General features: G+C 37.0%; 1 protein-coding gene across 3 annotated transcripts in view; it reads left to right on the top strand.

Annotated features, from left to right (window-relative positions):
- The window catches only part of ACER3 (alkaline ceramidase 3), a 162,325-nt gene that overhangs the window by 85,619 nt on the left and 55,569 nt on the right, over nucleotides 1-21,137 (top strand). For all 3 annotated transcript variants that reach the window (XM_032853005.1, XM_032853004.1, XM_032853006.1), the window contains exon 3: nucleotides 10,204-10,256. In XM_032853005.1, the coding sequence (XP_032708896.1) occupies nucleotides 10,204-10,256 (53 nt within the window). The remainder of the gene's footprint in view (nucleotides 1-10,203; nucleotides 10,257-21,137) is intronic.

Below are 21,137 nucleotides of genomic sequence, written 5' to 3'. Positions count from 1 at the left end.
TTTTATAGGTGAGAACTAAAGGTCAGACATGTGGATTTAAGATTGCCTATTGACCAGAACTGGGGCTTCACCCCCTAGTCATCATGAGTTCCAGTCTTACCCTCTTCCTGACATACCAGTATCTCTAACTGACCTAAACTCTAAGTGAACTAGCCATATACTTTAATCTTAAGGGAACATTAATTGACTTTTTTGATCAGGGTTTAGAGAACATTGTGGTTGGGAGAATATGCTTACACTAAATTTGTTTTTTACCACCTTTGTGATTCAGAATTTAAAAAGAAAAAAACAGGTTCCAAAACTGATTTGGACATTTTTCTTTTGATAGCCTTCTTAAAATCATAGAAAAGATGTTTTGTTGAGAAAAAGATAATACTGAACATCTGCAGAATATTTTTTCCTTTCTTTTCCTGAATTGAATAATAACCTGAAATCATACCTTGCCCTCATTTCTTATCTAATGAAAATAAATTTGAGTCTTATATATGTGCCTTATATTTCCACATCTAGCTTTTAAAAGGATTTTATTTGGTGCCTCTAATTCTGTCTTGATTCATATTCTTACCACAAAATAATCCCTTCTTAAGTTTTGGATCAGCCTTGACTTATTAAAGTTTATACACCAGAAACAGTAGTTTCTAGGGAATAATTTCTAGATACCTGTATCTTGTCAAGACAGTTTTATGTACAGCCTTAAATGACAAACTTATTTTTCATTTTAAGATTCAAATTCATAGGGGTGCCTGGGTGGCTCAGTCTGCTAAGCATCTGCCTTTGGCTCAGGTCATGATCCCAGGATCCTAGGATAAAGCCCTGCATCAGGCTTTCTGCTCAGTGGAGAGTCTGCTTCTCCCTCTTTCTCTCCCTGCCACGCTACTTGTACTCACTCTCTCTCTGCCAAATAAGTAATACAATCTTTAAAAAAAATATATTAAGGGTGCCTGGGTGGTTCAGATGGTTAAGCGTCTGCCTTCGGCTCAGGTCATGATCCTAGGGTGCTAGGATCCAGTCCCGCATTGGGCTCCCTGTTCGTCAGGGGACCTGCTTCTCCCTCTCCCTCTACTGCTCCCCCTGCTGGTGCTCTTTCACTCTCTCCCTCTCTCTCTCAAATAAATAATAAATAAAATCTTTTAAAAAATTTAAAAAAAAAACCTAAAAATATCCATATTCATAAATAAAGTCCTTAGTAAAATAAACTATGTAATTAATAAACTAATTTTGGTGGGGCTTTAAAAATTGTTCTTTTGCTTTTGTGACATATTGAGATTTATAGCTAGAAGGGTTTTTATTCCCTTTTTCCCCATTAAAGCACATAAGTACATCATAGTTTTCCCCCGAATCTGGGTATAGTCAGTACGATGAAGTATTTTAAGAGACTCAGTTATCACTGTTAATCCTCTTATCTCATTTCCTATTATATATATTTGAAGTAATCTCTACACCCAGCGTGGGGCTTGAATTCACAACTCCGAGGTCAGGAGTATCATGCTCTACCAACTGAGCCAGCCAGGCACCTGTCATTTTCTTTCCAATATTTTAATGTATCTGGAGAGCACCTGGGTTAAGCAGTGATTAGAGGCAAGGTGATCAAAATGCTTCCTGAAATCAAATAAATTCCTGTGAAATGTAGGTCTGTAGCTGAGTTTCCCATCTGGCTCACATTAGAGGCATGCTTTTGGGCATCCTAGTTTGTTTTTCTCCTTCCCTTTGCAAACCACCTCCTGCCCTTGTTTCCTTTGCCACAGATTTCCTTAGATTCTGGTCGCAAAACTACAGTTTCATTCTTGACTAGTCCCCTTCCTCCTCCTCTCAGAATTCCCACATTCCTTCATTAGCCAAGTCTTCAGGTTCTATCTTTGTGATCTCTAGAACAGACTCTTTCTTTCCATTTTTGTTGTCATCGTTCTAATTGAGAATCTATATTTTCTCTCGCCTAGATTTCTCCTTAGTAACTTCACAGGTGGTATGGGACACCGTGCATTTTTTCCTGAGTAAAAGTTCTGTTCCCTTGGACACATGCTGCCCTACAACTTTATCAAAATTCTGATATTTCTCTTAATTGCTTCCAGGAGTAGGTGTGACCCAAGGAAAGGCTTTAGGGCAGACAGACTTTGTTTCTCTTCTGAGCTCTGGCACTTACTATTTGATGTTTCCAAACATCACTTTCTTTTCTCTCTACAACAATAAGAATAATAATGTGGGACTACCTTGTAGACCTTTTGAAATGTTTGGAGGTAGGGTATATATAGTACCATACCTGGCACTGGTTTTACAGGTACAAACTAAAAAACAGTATATATGCTACCACCTCACTTTTCTGCCTTATTTTCTCTTCCTCTCTGATACTCACTCTAGTCCTATTGAATGAAATGTTTGTCCTAAATATTATCCACATCTTCATACCTCTACTCAAACTATACATATATTCTCCACTTGCATGTTTTCCCTCACCTTATCTGTCTGCACATCTCTCTTAAGTTCTATCTCAAATATCACCTTGTGAGGTAAGCCTTTCTGTTCTTATTGTCCACATTCTACCCAAATAACATTTTTTTTCCTCTTTGGATTCATTTCTCATATTATTTTCTTAATTCAGGGACATTCCTTACCACCCTCTACTACCAATATACATACTCTGATGGGAAGTGCTGGATCATTGAGGAGGAAGGAAAAAAAAATCAACCAATTAGCAAGTACTTAATAAGTGTTCTTTATATTTTCAGTGCTGTGCTAGGTTCTGGAGATTCTCTGTTGGTTTTTTTATTTTTAAAGATTTTTATTTATTTGACAGAGAGAGACACGGCAAGAGAGGGGACACAAGCAGGTGAGTGGGAGAGGGAGAAGCAGGCTTCCTGCTGAGCAGGGAGTCTGTTGTGGGACTTGATCCCAAGACCCTTCATGACTGAGCCACCCAGGCGCCCCGGTTCTGGAGATTCTTTAGTGAACTGTAGAGACCTGGACCATGCCTTTATGAATTTTAGAATTTAGTAGTGATCTTTGGCTTTTGATGCTTGGGAAAATCATTGACAAGCCTTTAAAATACAGATACCAGAGTATGCACTGAATCAGGAGTTTCTAGAACAGGGGCCTCTAGGTAAAATAGAGTTCTCCAAGTCTAGTAACTACCGGCCTAGCCAAACACTACTTCTTACATGCCTAGAATTGTTATCTTAATGAGGAGGAAGCAGAGGAAGATTGGGCTTAGGAGGTGACATTTAAAATAGATAAGGGATATACCCTGACCGAAGTATTAAAGGTATCCAATGTACTCATGGTTCATAAAAATAATTATATATATACACACATTTCTATATACACACACATATATGTGGATATAGATATCAAAATGTTAGAAATGGTGATTCTGGGGCACCTGGGTGGCTCTGTCAGTTAAATGTCTCTCCTTGGCTCAGGTCATGATCTCAGTCATGGGATCGAGCCCCACATTGGGCTCCCTGCTCAGCTTCTCCCTCTCCCTCTGCCTGCTACTCCACCTGCTTGTACTCTTTCTCTGTCAAATAAATAAATAAATAAAATCTTTAAAAAAAAAAAGATGGTGATTTTGAGTAGAAATACACAGCAGTTTATTATTCTTTAAACATTTCCGAAGTTTGAAATTGTTTCAAAAGAAGAAGCTAATAGGAATGAACAAAAATTAATTGGGTCTAGAAATTGTGTGAGATTTCATTTTTTAAAGGCTTGTTTTGTTTTGTTTAGTAATCTCTACACTCATTGTGGGGCTCAAATTTACTACCTCAAGGTCAGTAGTCTTGTGCTCTTCCAACTGAGCCAGCCATGTGCCCCAAAGTTGTATAACATTTCAATAAGCAGAGACATAGATTATAGGATTGATGGCAGGGTGTAAGTATTCCAGGCTGAAAGGAGAGGGTAATCACAAGACCAGCAAAGGCAGAGAAGACTAGAAGTTGATAGTGTGAGGTAAGAAACCAGTCCGGTAAGCAGTCAGGTGTGACTGAACTACAAGTTGCAATAAAAGAAATGAGTGGAACCAGATTATGAAGCTCCATGTATGCCTTGCAAGTTTAGTCTTTATCATTTAAACTAGTGATTGCCAAGTAGAATGCTCATAGCCCAAGTAGTAAGGAAAATGAACCGTTGAAGTATACCAAGAAAATTTTGTAACTTCTGTTTGAATATATGTTACCTCTTTTTTACCTCATCTAAATTTCTATTTTATGTGTTTTAAAAAATATGTATATACAGTTTATAAATAAATATCATATATGGGATTGCTAAAATTTTTTTTGTTTTTATCAAGGTTGAGAGACCACTCCTTTAGACATTTTCCTACAGCAATATTTTTAAAAATGCAAAACTAATTAGTCCCTGTATGTATGCATGTGTATATGTGTGTATACATACATTTGGGTATATTTGTATAGGCTATAGGCTATTAACAACTTAGTCTTTAGGATAAAGTCCAAATCTGAATCAGATTTTTTTTAAAGGGTTTTATTTATTTATTTGACAGACAGAGAAATCACAAGTAGGCAGAGAGAGAGAGAGGGGGGAAAGCAGGCTCCCTGCTGAGCAGAGAGCTCGAGGGAGGGCTCGATCCCAGGACCCCAAGATCATGACCCGAGCTGAAGGCAGAGGCTTTAACCCACTGAGCCACCCAGGCGCCCTCTGAATCAGATTTAAATGTGACTTTAAAAGCTCTTCTCAGTTGGGGCGCCCGGGTGGCTCAGTGGGTTAAAGCCTCTGCCTTCGGCTCAGGTCATGATCCCGGGGTCCTGTAATCGAGCCCCCTCATCGGGCTCTCTGCTCTTCAGGGAGCCTGCTTCCCCGCCCCCCTGCCTGCCTCTCTGCCTACTTGTGATCTCTGATAAATAAATAAATAAAATCTTTTAAAAATAAATAAATAAATAAAACCTCTTCTCAGTCTACTGCCTACAAATCTTACCAGTCTATTCACTAACTGCATCCCTATTTCAGCATTGTTCATGGTGTAAGCCAAGGTCTTTCAGTTTTTTTTAATGCACTACCTTGCCTTTACATCTTCAGGATGCTTCTACATAGAATGATCTCATTTGTTTAAAAAAAAAAATCCTTTTACTTGCTTAACTCCAGTTTACTCTTCAAGCCCTATCTTATTTGTTACTTCCCACGGTAGCCCTCTTCTGACTCCCCAGATGGGGTTATAGCCCCTGTGTATAGACTCCCAAGTTCTGAAAAGGCCACTTTCATATTTTTAATGGCTTAAAGTTCTGAGGACGGGAACCTTATCTTTCTTGTTCACTCATTTATCCCAGAGGAAATGCTTGGAATGTTGTTGAGAGCCCAGTAAATATGTTCAAAAGGAAATGGGGTTGTGTAGCAGCATTAGTGGTGGGAATGCAAAATGGTATAGCCACTTTGGAAGACAGCTTGACAGTTTTTTACAAAATTAACTATGCTCTCACCATATGATTCAGCAGTCACACTTCTTGGTATTTACCTAAAGGGTTGAAAGCTTATCTTCACAGAAATACCTGCACTCAGGTGTTTATAGCAGCTTTATTTACAAGGCTGTGCTTGGAAGCAACTTAGATGTCCCTTAGTAGGTAAGTGAATAGGTAAACTGTTGGACCTTTAGATAATGAAATATTTATTCAGTGCTATAAAGAAGTGAAGTATCAAGCAATGAAAAGACAAGAAGGAAACTTAAATGCCTATTACTAAGAGAAAGAGTACTTATTGCTAACTGAAAAAGCTACATACTGTATGATTCCACGTATATAATATTCTGCAAAAGGCAGAACTATGGAGACAGTAAAAAGATCAGTGGTTGCCAGGGTTCAGATAGAAAGAGAGATGGAGGGGCGCCTGAGTGGCTCAGTGGGTTAAAGCCTCTGCTTTCAGCTCAGGTCATGATCCCAGGGTCTTGGGATCGAGCCCCACATTGGGCTCTCTGCTCAGCAGGGAGCCTGCTTCCCCCCGCCCCCCGCCTGCCTCTCTGCCTACTTGTGATCTCTGTCTGTCAAATAAATAAATAAAATCTTAAAAAAAAAAAAGATGAAATGGCAAAGCAAAGAGAATTTAGGGTAATGAAACTATTCTGTGTAATGGTGGATACAAGTCATTATAAATTTGTCCATATCCAATAGTGAACCATAAAATGTAAGCTGTGGACTTTGGATGATAATGATATACCAATGTAGGTGCGTCAGTTGTAACAAATATACCATTGTGGTAAGGGATCTTGATAGGGAGGCTGTGCATGTGAGGAGGTAGGGTATGTATGGAAAATATTTGTACCTCAATTTTGCTGTGAACCTAAAACTGCTTTTTAAAAAACCATTAAAATATAGGCAAATCTATAATATAGAACATTCTACAAGAAAAAAAGAGAGGGGCATGCAGCCATCATTAGGGAAATGCTAATCAGAACCATAGTGAATACCACTTCAGTACATTAGGATGGCTATAATCAGAAAGACAGCCAATAACAAGTATTGGGAGGATGTGGAGGAATTCATATATTGCTCATGGGAGTGTAAAATGATACAGCTGCTTTTGAAAAACACTTTGGCATTTCTTTAGAATGCTAAACACAGAGTTAACATATGACCCACAAATTCCACTCCTAGGTATATATGCCCAAGAGATATGAAACCAAGTCTGCACAAAAACTTGTATGTGAATGTTCATAGAAGTGTTATTCAAAATAGTCAAAATGTGGGAAAAAACCTAGATGTCTATACTAACTTGAGCTGCCATAACAGAATACCATAGCTTGGGTGGCTTGAACAACAGTCATTTATCTCCCACAGTTCTGGAGTCTGGAAAGTCCAGCATTAAGGTACTGGCTGATTTGGTTTCTGGTGAGATGTTGGCTTGCACCTACCTTCTCCATGTCTTCACATGGCCTCTCATGACTCACGCAGGAAGATTGAGAGTACGGTCCTATCTTTTCCTGGTCTTCTAAGGACACTCATCCCATCATGGGGCCTCACCTTCCTGACCTCATCTAAATTTAATTACCTTCCTTGTTGTTGTTGTTTTTTTTTTTTAAGATTTTATTTATTTATTTGACAGAGTGAGAGAGCACAAGCAGGGGGAACAATGGGGAGAAAGAGAAGTAGAAGCAGACTCCCTGCCAAGCAGGGAGCATGATGTGGGGCTCCATCCCAGGACCCTGGGATCATGACCTGAGCCCAAGGCGGACGCCTAACCATCTGAGCCACTCAGGCACCCCCCCTAATTACCTTCTAAAGGTAATTTTTGATATATGCTATAATATGAATGAGCCTTGAAAATATGCTGAGTGAAAGAAACCAGACAGAAAAGATTGCATATTGTATGATTCTATTTATATGAAAAGTCCAGAACAGGCAAATCTATAGAGACAGAAAATACATTAGTGGTTGTCTAGGTTTGAAGAGAAATAGGGAGTGACTACAAATAGGTATGAGATTTCTCTTTGGGATGATGAAACTGTTCTAAAATTAGATAATGATGATGGCTGCACAGTCTGAACATTTTAAGAACAATTGAATTGCACACCTTAAATTAATTTTATAGTATGTGAATTATCTCAATAAAGCTGATAAATTTTAGCAAAAATCGTTGGCTTACTTTAAAGTGAGAAAACATTGAGTAGAGAAAGATGATGCTCTTCTATTACATTTCTTAAGTAGATTGTTGAAGTAAATTGTAGAGAGCTCTGAAAGTCAGGCTTTTTTTTAATAAATACTTTTTTTTTTAAGATTTTATTTATTTATTTGACAGATAGAGATCGCAAGTAGTCAGAGAGGCAGGCAGAGAGAGAGGAGGAAGCAGGCTCCCTGCTGAGCAGAGAGCCCGATGTGGGGCTCGATCCCAGGACCCTGGGATCATGACCTGAGCCGCAGGCAGAGGCTTTAACCCACTGAGCCACCCAGGCGCCCCGAAAGTCAGGCTTTTAATGATATATAATAAAAAGTACAAGAGAATATTTGAAAAGGTTTGTACCAAAACAGTTCTTGAGTAGAGCACAATTAAGTGGCCAGTCTACTTTTCAGAATGAGTAGTCATTCCACTGCATTTTAATTTTTTTTTAATTTCATAGTATATTATGTGACTTTAACTCACAGAATTTGTGGGCTCCCCCTCCCTTGCATTAATTTATCCACCTTTGCACTTTCTAATATCTCCTTTGGAAAAAAGACCTCAACCATTCTGCTGCTTCTTTTTTTCTTTTTCTTTCTTTTCTTTCTTTCTTTTTTTTTTTTTTTTTAAGATTTTATTTATTTGAGGGAGAATGAGCAAGAGAGAGAACACAAGCAGGGGCAGAGGGAAAGGGAGAAGTGCAGTGAGCCCAATGTGGGGCTCAATCCCAGGACCTTGGAATCATGACCTGAGCTGAAGGCAGATGCTTAACTGACTGAGCCACCTATCCCTGCTTCCTCATTTCTTTAGTAAAATGAGTGCAGTAACTTGTTTTCTTCTGTCATCTCATGTTAAACAGCAAAAATAATGTGATAATATATTTAGTGTTTTTTGTTTTTTTTTGAAGCTGGAGTAATGGAACACTCTTGGTTACTGCTCAGGTCATGATCTCAGGGATGTGAGATCGGGCCCTGTGTTGGACTCTGTGCTCAGCTTGGAGTCTTGAGGTTCTCTCCCTCTTCCTCTGACCCTTCTGATTGTGCTCTCTCTCTCTCTTTCAAATAAGTAAATCTTAAAAAAAAAAAAAAAAGTAGCAAGGGACACATGGGTGGCTCAGTCAGTTAAGTGTCCAATTCTTGGTTCTGGCTTAGGTCATGATATTCGGGTGATGGGATCAAGCCTGTCCCAGACTCCACACTCACCTTGGAGTCTGCTTGAGATTCTCTCCCTCTTCTTCCTCTGCTCCACCCCCCACTGGTGTTGCACTTGCATGCTCTCATAATTAATTAATTAATTGAAATCTTTTTTAAAAGTAAGAGTACAAATTATTTGGTGACACCTCCGTTTACCATGTTTATTGGGCCAACTCTTATACATCCTTAAGGCTAACTCCCGTGGGTTTTTTTCTTTGTCTTTCATAAGTGCCCTCTACTGTGTTCCCATGGTATTCTGTGTATCTCTTTATCATATCTCTACCTACTGGCGTCTTCTCTGCCTGTCTCTTCCATTAGACTGTATGCTTCATTAAGGCAAATGATTGGATCTTATCTTTGTACTGTAACTGAATTTGGCAAATAGGAGGTACTCAGTAAATGTTTGTTGAATTGAACTTAATGTGGACCCCTTTTTGCTAGGTGTAATTGGGACCGATACTTCGTTAGCTAATTTTTAAAAATTCAAAACAGAATTATTATAAAATTATGTATATACCTACCTTAAATTTTTATTTTATTAAACATATAATCTTTGACAATTATTTGATATATGACGTGGTCTTGGGATCCTAATTATAGTTTTACTTAGCTTTTCTTGCATTAAAAAATAGAAGTTTTTAAAAACCCTAAAATGAAAGTTTATTTAAAATAGAGGCACTTGGGAAGAAATTGGAGACCTAAATATGGAATCTTTAGATTTTTACTATTTTTTTCTCAGTCTAACAGGTATCTTACCCACAGTTAATTCAATAGTAGTATTTATTAGCAACTCTCTTTTATTGAGTCTGTTTTAAGCATTTTAAATAGTTTTTGTAGAAACAAGAACTCACTTTTTGCAATCATATTTCTGATAACTAAATGCAGTGGCATTAACAGGTTTGGGAACAAACATAACTGTCTGGCTCTTAGTAAGTATATACAATTCAGCTATTTGGATAAAAGTACTAGAGTAGCTAACTAGCTATAATCATCATCCTGTAATATTGAAGCTGTAAAGCTTATCATGAGAGGCAGACAGTCTCTCCTTTGCTGTCCTGTCCACCACTCCCTTGCAGTGTAGTCAACAAACTTCTGTCTCTGTTAAAATAAAAGAAAGCTTATCCTGAGTATCAGGTAGTATATTTTACAGAAAGAATGGAAAATACTGTTTAATCCAGTGAATCCACTTAGTGGAGGGAATTTATGAGAATTTATACTGTACTTGGTTTTTTTTCCTATACCAAAATTTCATCAATTATAGAACTTACTCAGAGTCTGCTGTATCCTGCCATAGATTTTATAAACTTTGTTCTTAAAATACAGTGCTTTGCATTGTCTTACTATCTTCTCACATAACTCTGGCCAGCCCCAATGAATTTTATGCTAATCGTCTTTTTTTATTTGTTTGTTTTAATTTCAGTGGTAGGAATGGGATCCTGGTGCTTCCACATGACTCTGAAATATGAAATGCAGGTCAGTAATGACAAAATTAACTAAATGTTTATTTCTCTTCATCCAGAGACTCTTAGGATTTGAGGAAACATTACATTACTAGAGGGTGCTATTGAGATAAGAGACTGAAGGGAAAAAAGGGATTACATCTCTGGAGCTTTTACTTCAGGCCAGAGGATTGAAATCGACTAAGTGGAATAAAGAGGCGAGCAAATAAGTTAGTTGCCCATGGAGAAAACAAGTGAGAGCACTATAGCTTTTGACCTCCTCTGTGCAAACATATGTATAATGTTAGCACAGGATTAGGGAGTAGGGACCCCTGGAGACATTTAAAAAGAAAGTTCACTAAGATAATATATTCTTTGATGCCTATATTTCCTCGTGTCTCTTTTATGGCATCCATTTGAATGGATGGTTCCTTTAGCTAGCAAAGTTTTAGAGCTATGCAAGGATTTTTATTTACTGTCCTTACTCTCGGAGGCCATACATATCTAGTTCTCAGTCTTTTGACCTCTTTATTCCCTATTGCTAACCCAGAAACTCATAGAACACCACTGTCCAGTATATATGTAATTTAAAATTTTTTGGTAACCGCATTAAGGAAGGCCATGTTGAAAAGAAATAGGTGAAAATAATTGTAATAATATATTTTATTTAACTCAGTATATTTAAATATTATTTCAACATGTAATCAGTATAAAAATTTATTACTGAAATGTTTCATGTCTTGAAATAAGGTGTATATCTCAATTTAAATTAGGTTTATTTCCAGTGCTCAGTAGCCATATAAGGCTGGTAGCTACTAATTGGAAGTGCTATTCCAGAAGGATGTGTGAATTATTAATTATAGTTATTTAAATGTATAGGAATTCTTAGGAATGATTCTGATATTCAACACATATTTATAATAAATAATAAAATACTAGAGAACTGTTTAAGATTGAAGGACATCAAAAAGACATGACAACTAAATAGAATGTGTGATTCTGGACTGGATGGTTGTGTGTGTGTGTGTAAGCTTACATTTATGGTATTATTGGGATGCTTAGAAAAACTTAAATGAAGTCTGAGGATTATATGGTAGTAGTAAATCAGTGTTAATATCCTGGTTTTGTTGGTAGTATTGGGGCTATGTAGATGAATATCTTTTTTTAAAGATTTAATTCATATGCCATAAAATTAACCATTTTAAAGTATGTAAGTTAATTGTTTTAAGTACACTTACAAAATTATGAGGCTATCACCATTATCTAATTACAGAACATTTTCATCACCCCAAAGAGAAACCTCATGCCCATTAGCTCTCCCTCCTCATTACTCCTTCCACCTTGCCTCTGACAACTACTAAACTACTCTCTGTCTCTGTGGATTTGCCTGTTCTGGACATTTCATAGCAGTGGGTCATACAGTGACCTTTTATGTCTGGCGTCTTTGACTTAGGCTGAATAATATTCCATTACATAGATATACCAATTTGGTTTATTCATTTACCAATTAATGGACTTTGGGTGGTTTCCACTCTTTGGCTTTTATGCATAATGCTTCTGTGAACATTGGTGTGCAAGTTTTTGTGTGGATATATGTTTTCAGTTATTTCAGATATATATTTATTAGAAGTGGAATTGCTAGGTCACATGGTAATTATGCATTTAACATTTTTTTAAGTTAAAAAAAGTTTTGCTTTGCGTTTTACCTTTTGAGGAGCTACCAGACTGTTTTTCAAAGTGGCAAATTTTTTCAAAATTAAATTTTGCAAATTCAAAATTTTTTCAAATTTTTTCAAATTTTTTTCAAATTTTTTCAAAATTTCAAATTTTTTCAAAATTTTCAAAAGCAAAAAATTTTTTCAAAAGTAATTTTCTTGATATCCTTGCCAGTACTGGTGATTGTCCTTCTTTTAGATTATAGTCATCTTGCTGGATATAAAGTGATAACTCATTGTGGTTCTGATTTATATTTCCCTAGTGACCAGTGATGTTGAACATTTTTCATGTGCTTATTGCCCATTTGTAATCTTCATGGAAGAAATGTCTGTTCAGATCCTTCTCCCATTTTTAAATTGGGTTATTTGCCTTTTTAATCATTGAGTTGTAAGAGTACTTTATATATTTTGGGTACTAGACCCTTACTGAATACATAGTTTTCAATTTTCTTCCATTTTGGGCTTTTTTTCATTTTCTTAATAACATGCTTTGCAGCAAAAAAGTTTTTTTGATTTTGTTGAAATCCATTTTATCTGTTTTTTCTTAGGTTGCTTGTGTGTTTTTTTTGTTTTGTTTTAGTTAGGTTTTGGTTTTTTAGAAAGAGTGTGTAGGGGGAGGGAGAGAAAGAATCTTAAGTGGGCTCTGCACTAGGCTCGAGCTCATGACCCTGAGATCATGACCTGAGCCAAAATCAAGAGTTGGATGCTTAACCAACTGAGCCACCTAGGCACCCCAGGTTGCTTGTGCTTTTGATATCATATCTAAGAAACCATTGCTTAATCCAAGATCATGAAGGTTTATACCTATATTTTCTTCTTCTTTTTTTTTTAAGATTTTATTTATTTATCCAACAGAAAGAGGGAGGGAGAGAGAACACAAGAGGGGGAGTAGCAGGCAAAGGGAGAGGGAGAAGCAGGCTTTCCGCTGAGCAGGGACACAGGACTCAATAGGAGGACCACGGGATCATGACCTGAGCTGAAGACAGTTGCTTAATCAACTGAGCCACCCAGACGCCCTATATGTTTTCTTCTAAGACCTTTATAGATTTAGCTCTTACATTTAGGTCTTTGGTCTATTTTTTTTAAAATTCCAGTATAATTAGCATAAAATATTATATCAGTTTCAGGTCTATAGTGATTGAACAAATCTATATATTATTCGTTGTTTATCATGATAAGTGTATTCTTAATCCCCTTCATCTATTTCACCCATCTACCCACTCTTCTCCCTCTGGCAACCACCTATTGTTTTCCATATTTAAGAGTCTTTTTTTGTCTCTTTATTTCTTTGTTTTGTTTCTTAAATTCTACATTTGAGTAAAATCATGATATTTACATCTCTTTGATATATTTCACTTAAAATTATACCCTCTAGATCCATCTGTGTTGCTGCAAGTGGCAATGTTTCATTCTTTTTATGACTGACTTAATATTCCATTGTACATATATACCACGTCTTATTTATCCATTCATCTGTGGATGAACACTTGGGTTGCTTCGTATCTTGGTTATTGTAAATAATGCTGCAGTAGACATAGTGGTGCATGTATCTTTTCAAATTAATGTTTTCATTTTCTTTGGGTAAATACCCAGTAGTTGAACTACTGGATCACATGGCAATTCTGTTTTAACTTTTTTGAGGAACCTCCGTACTGTTTTCCACAGTGGCTGTACAGTTTGCATTTCCCAACAGTGCATGAAGGTTCCTTTTTCTCCACATCCTTGCCAATACCCGTTGTTTCCTGTGTTCTTAAATTTAGCCATTCTGACAGGTCTGAGGTGATACTGCATTGTGGTTTTGATTTGCATTTCCCTGATGATGAGTGATGTTGAACACTTTTTATGTTTGTTAGCCATCTGTATGTTTTCTTTGGAGAAATGTCTGTTCATATCCTATGCCCATTTTTTACTTGGAATTTTTTTGGTGTTGAGTTGTGTAAGTTCTTTATACACTTTGGATACTAACCTGTTACTAGACATATCATTTGCAAATACCTTCTCCCATTCAATAGGTTATCTTTTAGTTTTGTTGGTTGTTTCCTTTGCTATGCAGAAGCTTTTAGTTTTGATATAGTCCCAGTAGTATTTTAGTTATTATTTATTTATAGTTATTTGCTTTTGTTTTCCTTGCCTTAGGAGACATATCTGGAAAAGTTGCTGTGGCTGATACTGCTTGTGCTATCTTTTAGGATTTTTATGGTTTCAGGTCTCATATTTAGGTCTTTAATCCATTTTGAGTTTATTTTTGTGTATGGTATAGAACGTGATCTAGTTTTGTTCTTTTGCATGTAGCTGTCCAGTTTTCCCAGCACCATTTGTTGAAGAGGTTGTCTTTCTGCCTTTGCATATTCCTGTCTCCTTTGTCATAGATTAATCAACCAGATAATCATGAATTTATTTCTGGGCTGTCTATTCTGTTCCACTGATCTATGGGTCTATTTTTTTTTTCTGCCAATACCATACTGTTTTGATTACTGTCTCTTTGTGTAATATATCTTGAAATCTGGGATTAAGATATCTCTAGTTTTGTTCTCCCCCCCCCCCCAAGATGGCTTTGGCTATTCAAGGTCTTTTGTGGTTCCATACAAACTTAAGGATTATTTGTTCTAGTTCTGTGAAAAATGCTGTTGATATTTTGGTAGGGATTGCATTAAATCTATAGATCGCTATAGGTAGTATGGACTTTTTAACAGTATTTGTTCTCCTGATTCTTTAATCCATTTTAAATAATTTTTTTAATGTGATATGGGGTCTGGGTCTAACTTCATTCTTTTGCATGTGGATATCCAGTTACCCCATAATCATTCATTGAAAAGAATGTTCTTTACCCATTCAGTTGTGTTGGCACCCTTGTCTATGATTGTCAAGCAATCATAAGTGTATGAATTTATTTCTTGATTCTCAGTTAAACTCTCAGTTCTGTTCCATTGACCTGTACTAGTACCACACAGCCTTGATTACTGTAGATTTGTAGTAAGTTTTGAAATTGGGATCTGTGAGACCTCCACATTTGCTCCTTTTTAAAAAAAAATTATTTAGGCATTTCCATGTGAATTTTAGGATCAGCTTTTCAATTTTTGCAAAAATTAGCTGGGATTTTGAAAGGGATTCCATTGAATCCATAGAGCACTTTGGAGAGTGTTGCTATCTTTATTTTTTTTCTTTGTATTTACTTTTATTTTGCATATGATCTACAATAAACATTATTTTGGTAATAAAATATTTTAAAACTTAAGTTAGATTATTTTTTTTGCTAATTTGTAACTTTATGAGTAGTATTGCTATCTTCAGTATTGTCTTTCAATCCATGAACATAGGATATCTTCCCATTTATTAAGTCTCTTGTTTCTTTCAATGATGTTTTATAGTTTGTGTGCAAATCTTGACTTGTTAAATGTATTCATAAGTATTACAGTTTTTGATGGTATTGTAATTTCATTATTTTGCTTTCTCATGCCTAATTTATAGAAATAACAATGATTTTTGCATATTGTTATTGTATCCTGCAACTTTGCTGAACTTTCTTACCTGTAGTAGTTTTGTGTGTGTGCATATGTGGATTTGTTAGGGCTTTCTGTGTACACAATCATGTCATATGCAAGTAGGGATCATTTTATGTCTTCCTTATCAATTGGATGCCTTTTACTTATTTTTCTTGCCTAGTTGCCCTGAATAGAACTTTCAGTACACTGTTGAATAGAAGTGGAGAGACCAGATATCCTTGTTTTGTTCCTGATCTTAGGAAAAAAGTTTTTAGTTTTTCACCATTAATTACAGTATCAGCTGGAGTTTTGTATGGTTGCCCTTTTTAAGTCTGAGGAAGTTCCCTTCTATTCCTAGTTTGTTGAGTGTTTTTATCAAGAAAAGATGTTGGAATTTTCAGATATTTTTTTCCTAAATCTCTTGAAATGACCAGGTTGTTTTTCTCCTTTATTATATTCGTATGGTCTAGTACACTGGGTCTCATATGTTGAACCAACCTTGCATTCCTGTGATAAATTCCATTTGGTCAAGGCATATAATCCAAGTGAGTATCTTTGTAGGAAACATGCACTAGAGTACTTAGGAGTAATGAAACTTCATGTCAGCAATTTACTAAAACAATTCAGAGGTAAAAAGAGTTCTTTGTATTCTCTTTCAAACTTTTTTGTACCTTGAAATTGTTTCAATTATTTTTTTAATAAAAAAAACAATATACATGTTCTTCGACCCCAGCAATTGCACTCCTAGGAATACCTTCTTAAAAAGTAATCAGAAACAGGGAAAAGATGTTTTACAAGTATGTTATACAGGTGAGAGTGTTACACATAATAAAGGTTTTTAAATTATCTAAGTGCTTAAAAAAAGGGAGATTGTTAATATATACTATGATATATCTAGGTGTTGAAATGTACCGTTGCCATTTAAAATAATATTTCAGGGACACCTGGCTGGCTTAGTCAGTAGAGCATGTGACTCTTGATCTCAGGATCTTGAGTTCAAGCCCCACACTGGGCATAAAGCTTACTTAAAAAAATAGAATAAAATAAAGGAAGCATGATCTCTGGTACATTTAAAAAGTAAATAAATAAAATATTTTGAAGACTTTTGAAATGGGAAAATGTTATAAAGAGAAAACTTTATGTAATGTGATAATTAATTTTATAAGCAATAGAAGAAATACTAGAAGGAAGTACATTTTGCCTCACTTCTTTTCCTTTGTTACAAAGTTTGTAATCTGTGGCTCAAAATTATAATAACTCCCACCTACCCATAAAATATCCTTAAAGTCCGGTGCCTGGGTGGCTCAGTGGGTTAAGCCTCTGCCTTTGGCTCAGGTCTTGATCTCAGGGTCCTGGGATTGAGCCCTGCATCGGGCTCTCTGCTCAGCAAGGAGCCTGCTTCCCTTCTCTCTCTGCCTACTTATAATATCGCTCTCTGTCAAATAAATAAATAAAATCTTTAAAAAAATATATAACTGGAAAATGTGTTCCGTTGCCTACCCTTGTGTAAGCCATCCCATCTCATTTCCTGGCTCTGCAATAGTCATCCAAGGTAGTCTTTCAAATTTTAAATCAGGTCATATTGTTCTTCTGCTGAAAACTCTACAAGACATCCATTTGCACTTAAAATGAAATCTAAATTCTTTACTGTGACCTACTAGATCTGGCCCTGGTTTTGTTCTACAACTTCAGTTTTTACTCTTCCTCTGAATTTTTTACTACATTCCAGTCACACTGGCCTGATCTCCCCCAACTAGAATGTAAACTTCTTTTTTTTTTTTTTAAAGATTTATTTTTATTTATTTGACAGACAGAAATCACAAGTAGGCAGAGGCAGGCAGAAAGAGAGGGGGGAAGCAGGCTCCCCACTGAGCAGAGAGCCCGATGTGGGGCTTGATCTCAGGACCCTGAGATCATGACCTGAGCCGAAGGCCGAGGCATTAACCCACTGAGCCACCCAGGCGCCCCTAGAATGTAAACTTCTTAAGAACAGAGATCCCACTTCTCTTAAATACCCACTGTACTTTAGCATATAGGCTAGTGCTGGCACATGGCATCTGCCCAATAAATATGTAAACAAAAGGGAGGAAGGGGGTAAGGAGGAAAGGAAGGACATTTAATTAAAGACATGAGTAAATAACTAAAGAGATGCATTAAAGTATTAAATAGTGGTTTTCCCTGGATCGTGGGATTGCAGGGCATTATATTTCTCTCTTGCATTTCTATGTTTTTTAGATTTTCTGAAATAAATGAAATACTTTTGTAATAAGGAAATACATGTTTATGGTTGTTTTAAAAGAAAAGAGACTTTATTAGAAGATAAACATATTGTTTAAAGTATCAGGAGAGTATTGGAACAAATAATTTAAGTATTCACCTTGGGTGTCAGGAGGAGTGGGTTCTAAGACCATCTTTTTTCTCTGTGATTTGTTGATGTCATGCCCATGCATTATTTGAATAAAGTATTAAAATCATAAAAAGAAAAGAAAAGAAAAGAGACTTTAAAAGACTCCAAATGTGGTTTGGAGGAGTAGTAATGATAATAAGCCAATCTGAATAACCTTCATCCTAAAGCAGACTACCTTCTGTTCTTGGGGGGTGGGTATTTAATTCAGTTTTGAGTTTTATTTATGTGGCAGATTATTGTATTTTCCAAACATGTTAACACCAATATGTCTCATCCCACCTGCTTTTCTTACAGTGTGGCACTGACTCTCCTCAAGAGTTGGGATCTTTGTTCCTTGCCCTTGAATCTGGGCAAGACTGTTTCTATGGTAGACATAAAGTTATATGACTTCCAAGAGTGAGTCACAAAAGGCAATAGAGCGTCTTCCTCATCCTCCTGGGATGCTTACCTTTGGAACCCAGCTCTGTGTTGTAAGGAAACCAGTCAGCCATGTGGAAAGGCCCATGTATGTTCCTACCACAACCTCACCTGAAGTTCTCAGGCTGCAGCCACATCAACTGCCCAGAATTTGAGTGTGTGATTCTTAAGATGATTCCAGCACCAGCCTTTGAGCTGTCCTAGCTGATGCTGAGTGAAGGAGAGATGAACTGCTCCTACGAGTTCTGCTCATAATGCATATTTTTTAAAAGATTTTTACTTATTTATTAGAGAGAGAGAAAGCACAAAAGCGGGGGAGCTGCAGGCAGAAGGAGAGGGAGAAGCAAACTCCTGGCTAAGCAGGGAGCCCAGTGCAGAGCTCGATCTCAGGACCCTGGGATCATGATCTGAGCCAAAGCCGGACACTTAACGACTAAGCCACCCAGGCACCCCTCAAAATGCATATTAATCAGCAAAGTATATATTGGTAATTTTAGGCCACTGAGTTTTAAGGTTGTTTGCTATATAGTAAAAGATAACTGAAATAGGGGTGCCTGGGTGGCTCAGTGGGTTAAAGCCTCTGCCTTCAGCTCAGGTCATGATCCCAGGGTCCTGGGATCGAGCCCCACATCGGGCTCTCTGCTCAGCAGGGAGCCTGCTTCCTCCTCTCTCTCTCTGCCTGCCTCTCTGTCTACTTGTGATCTCTATCTGTCAAATAAATAAATAAATTCTTAAAAAAAAAAGATAACTGGAATAATTTACAAAACATATCTACTCTAATTCTGTGCATATGGCTATCTCTGATATTCCCTTATACACGTATTTTCTAAGACTTGGTTAAGTTTTTAAATTTCTAGGATCATTCCTCTTGTCCATCATGTTGTTCCTAAAATAGTAACCCTGGAAGGTAGTATGTGTCTATCACATATATAAAGAAGCACCTGCATGAATGTGCTGAGACAAGGCTAGGCTAAGTATCTGAGTGAAGGAAGGGATAGGCTCCACTACTGTGTACTGAATAGATCATGACAGTATTTCATTTCTGAGGACTAAACCGGTTTATGTTCAAATGAGAAACACCAGAATGTTGAAAGAACTAAAACTATAGCCGTGATGCTTGAGGGGAAGGAACTGGGACTATTTTAGCTTGAAGAAGACATGCCGCTCACTCAGCTGTACGTACCAGACTCTCTCAGTTCTATGCATTTTTCATGTTTGGCCCTATTGCACTTCCCTTTCTCCCTTGGGCAGTTCCTGTTCATCCTTTAAACTCTAAGCCAAAGTGGCAGCTCCACTAAGAGGCCTTCCATGGCCCCAGGGTTGGATATGTACCCTTCATATGTTCTTCTACAACACTCTGTGCTTGTCTGTTACTGCCCTTATCTTTTGTTTTATAAGTATATTTATATCTTTCTTCTGTATCAGCATGTGGGTTACCTAAGAGCAGGGACTCTATATGGTTGACCTTGGTGTATCCCATACTTATAGTGCACATAACACTACGTAAATGTTTTATGAATCAGTATTTAAAGGGTTGACATGTTGAAAGAATTCAGTTTATGCTTTGTGGTCCTAGTGGTGGTAAAGGTAAAGAGACATCTTGTTCAACAATTCAGGAAGAATTTTCTGAGCTAGTAGATGGTAAGAACTTCCTTCAGAGATCTTGAGTCCTCTGTCCTTGGAAGTGCCCAAGTATAAGCTGGACACATACTTTCATTAGTTCAGAAATTAGTACCTGGATAAGAGATCTGCATAGGTAAAGATGATACAGTCCTTTCCTCAAGGAATCCATGGTCTCAGAGTGAAGGTAATATGCTAGTGAATGCAGTGGTAAAGAGACCTACAGTATGCTATGGAATTGAAGAGAAATTATTTAGGGGAGGGAACTGAGAGACAGGGTTTCACGCAGGTGACTCAGATACATGTTTGAGTTGCATCTTCAAAGTTAAATAGGTATTTTCCAAGTCAACTCGAACCTACAGAGTTGAGAGTATATCTGGTATCTAGGGCACTGCAAGTAGTACTTTGTGTTGTAGCCATGTATGGAATGGGAATATGTGGTGTTGATGGTGACAGTTCTAACAGTAATAATAGCTAACATTTGTTACATTATTGACTACCTGCTCTGAGTAGGCATTGAAGTAAATATTAGTAAGAGATGTGGTTTGGGAACCTAACCAGAGGCCATATCTAAGCCTCTTGGACTTTATCCCCCACTAAGCCATTAATAGATTTGGAGCAGAAGTGGGACACACTTTGATTTGTATATAAACTTAATTGTTGATAAGATTGTTACCAAGATAACAGAGCATTTAAATAGACCAGATGGCCTTTGATCTTAAGATCTTTGATTCTGTGCTTTATCATTTACTGTAATACTACTCTATCAAGTTTGGGGACAAATTTTATAGATGTCTTATTTCTTCACTCTTTGGGTCTACAAAGTTGTGCTTGCCTCTCTGGACAGAGATGATATATGACCCAATTTGCCAATGATTTGGGAGGGAAGAACCCTCAGTATTGAAGGATTTTTTAAAACAGCTTCCCCGTCTTTCTAATTTAAACATAAAATGATTGTGAATATTCCTTGAAGGCTTCTTACCTCTTCAGGATAAAGTTGTCTCAGCTATGTTAGGCCATTATTTTTTTATGCACAGTCATTGAAGCAAAGTACAAAATGACAGTGCTGCCACTTACTAAACCCTGGTGGACATCGAACCATTTCATCAGCCTGAAGTGAGCTGGTTGTAGCTGTAAAGAAATTGGAGGCCCATTTTTACTTCTGCCTAAACTGAACATAAGCAGATCTGGACAGTTCTGTCTTAAGAGTGATTTAGAGCTTAGATGGTATTTTCTTCAGATTTGTTATTGCTAGGTAGCTGCTTGGGCTCCAG

The sequence above is a fragment of the Lontra canadensis genome, unplaced genomic scaffold (genome assembly GCF_010015895.1).
Source record: "Lontra canadensis isolate GAN:19392208 unplaced genomic scaffold, GSC_riverotter_1.0 scaffold7, whole genome shotgun sequence".
Classification (NCBI taxonomy): domain Eukaryota; kingdom Metazoa; phylum Chordata; class Mammalia; order Carnivora; family Mustelidae; genus Lontra; species Lontra canadensis.
This window is presented reverse-complemented; position numbering and strand designations above follow the sequence as displayed.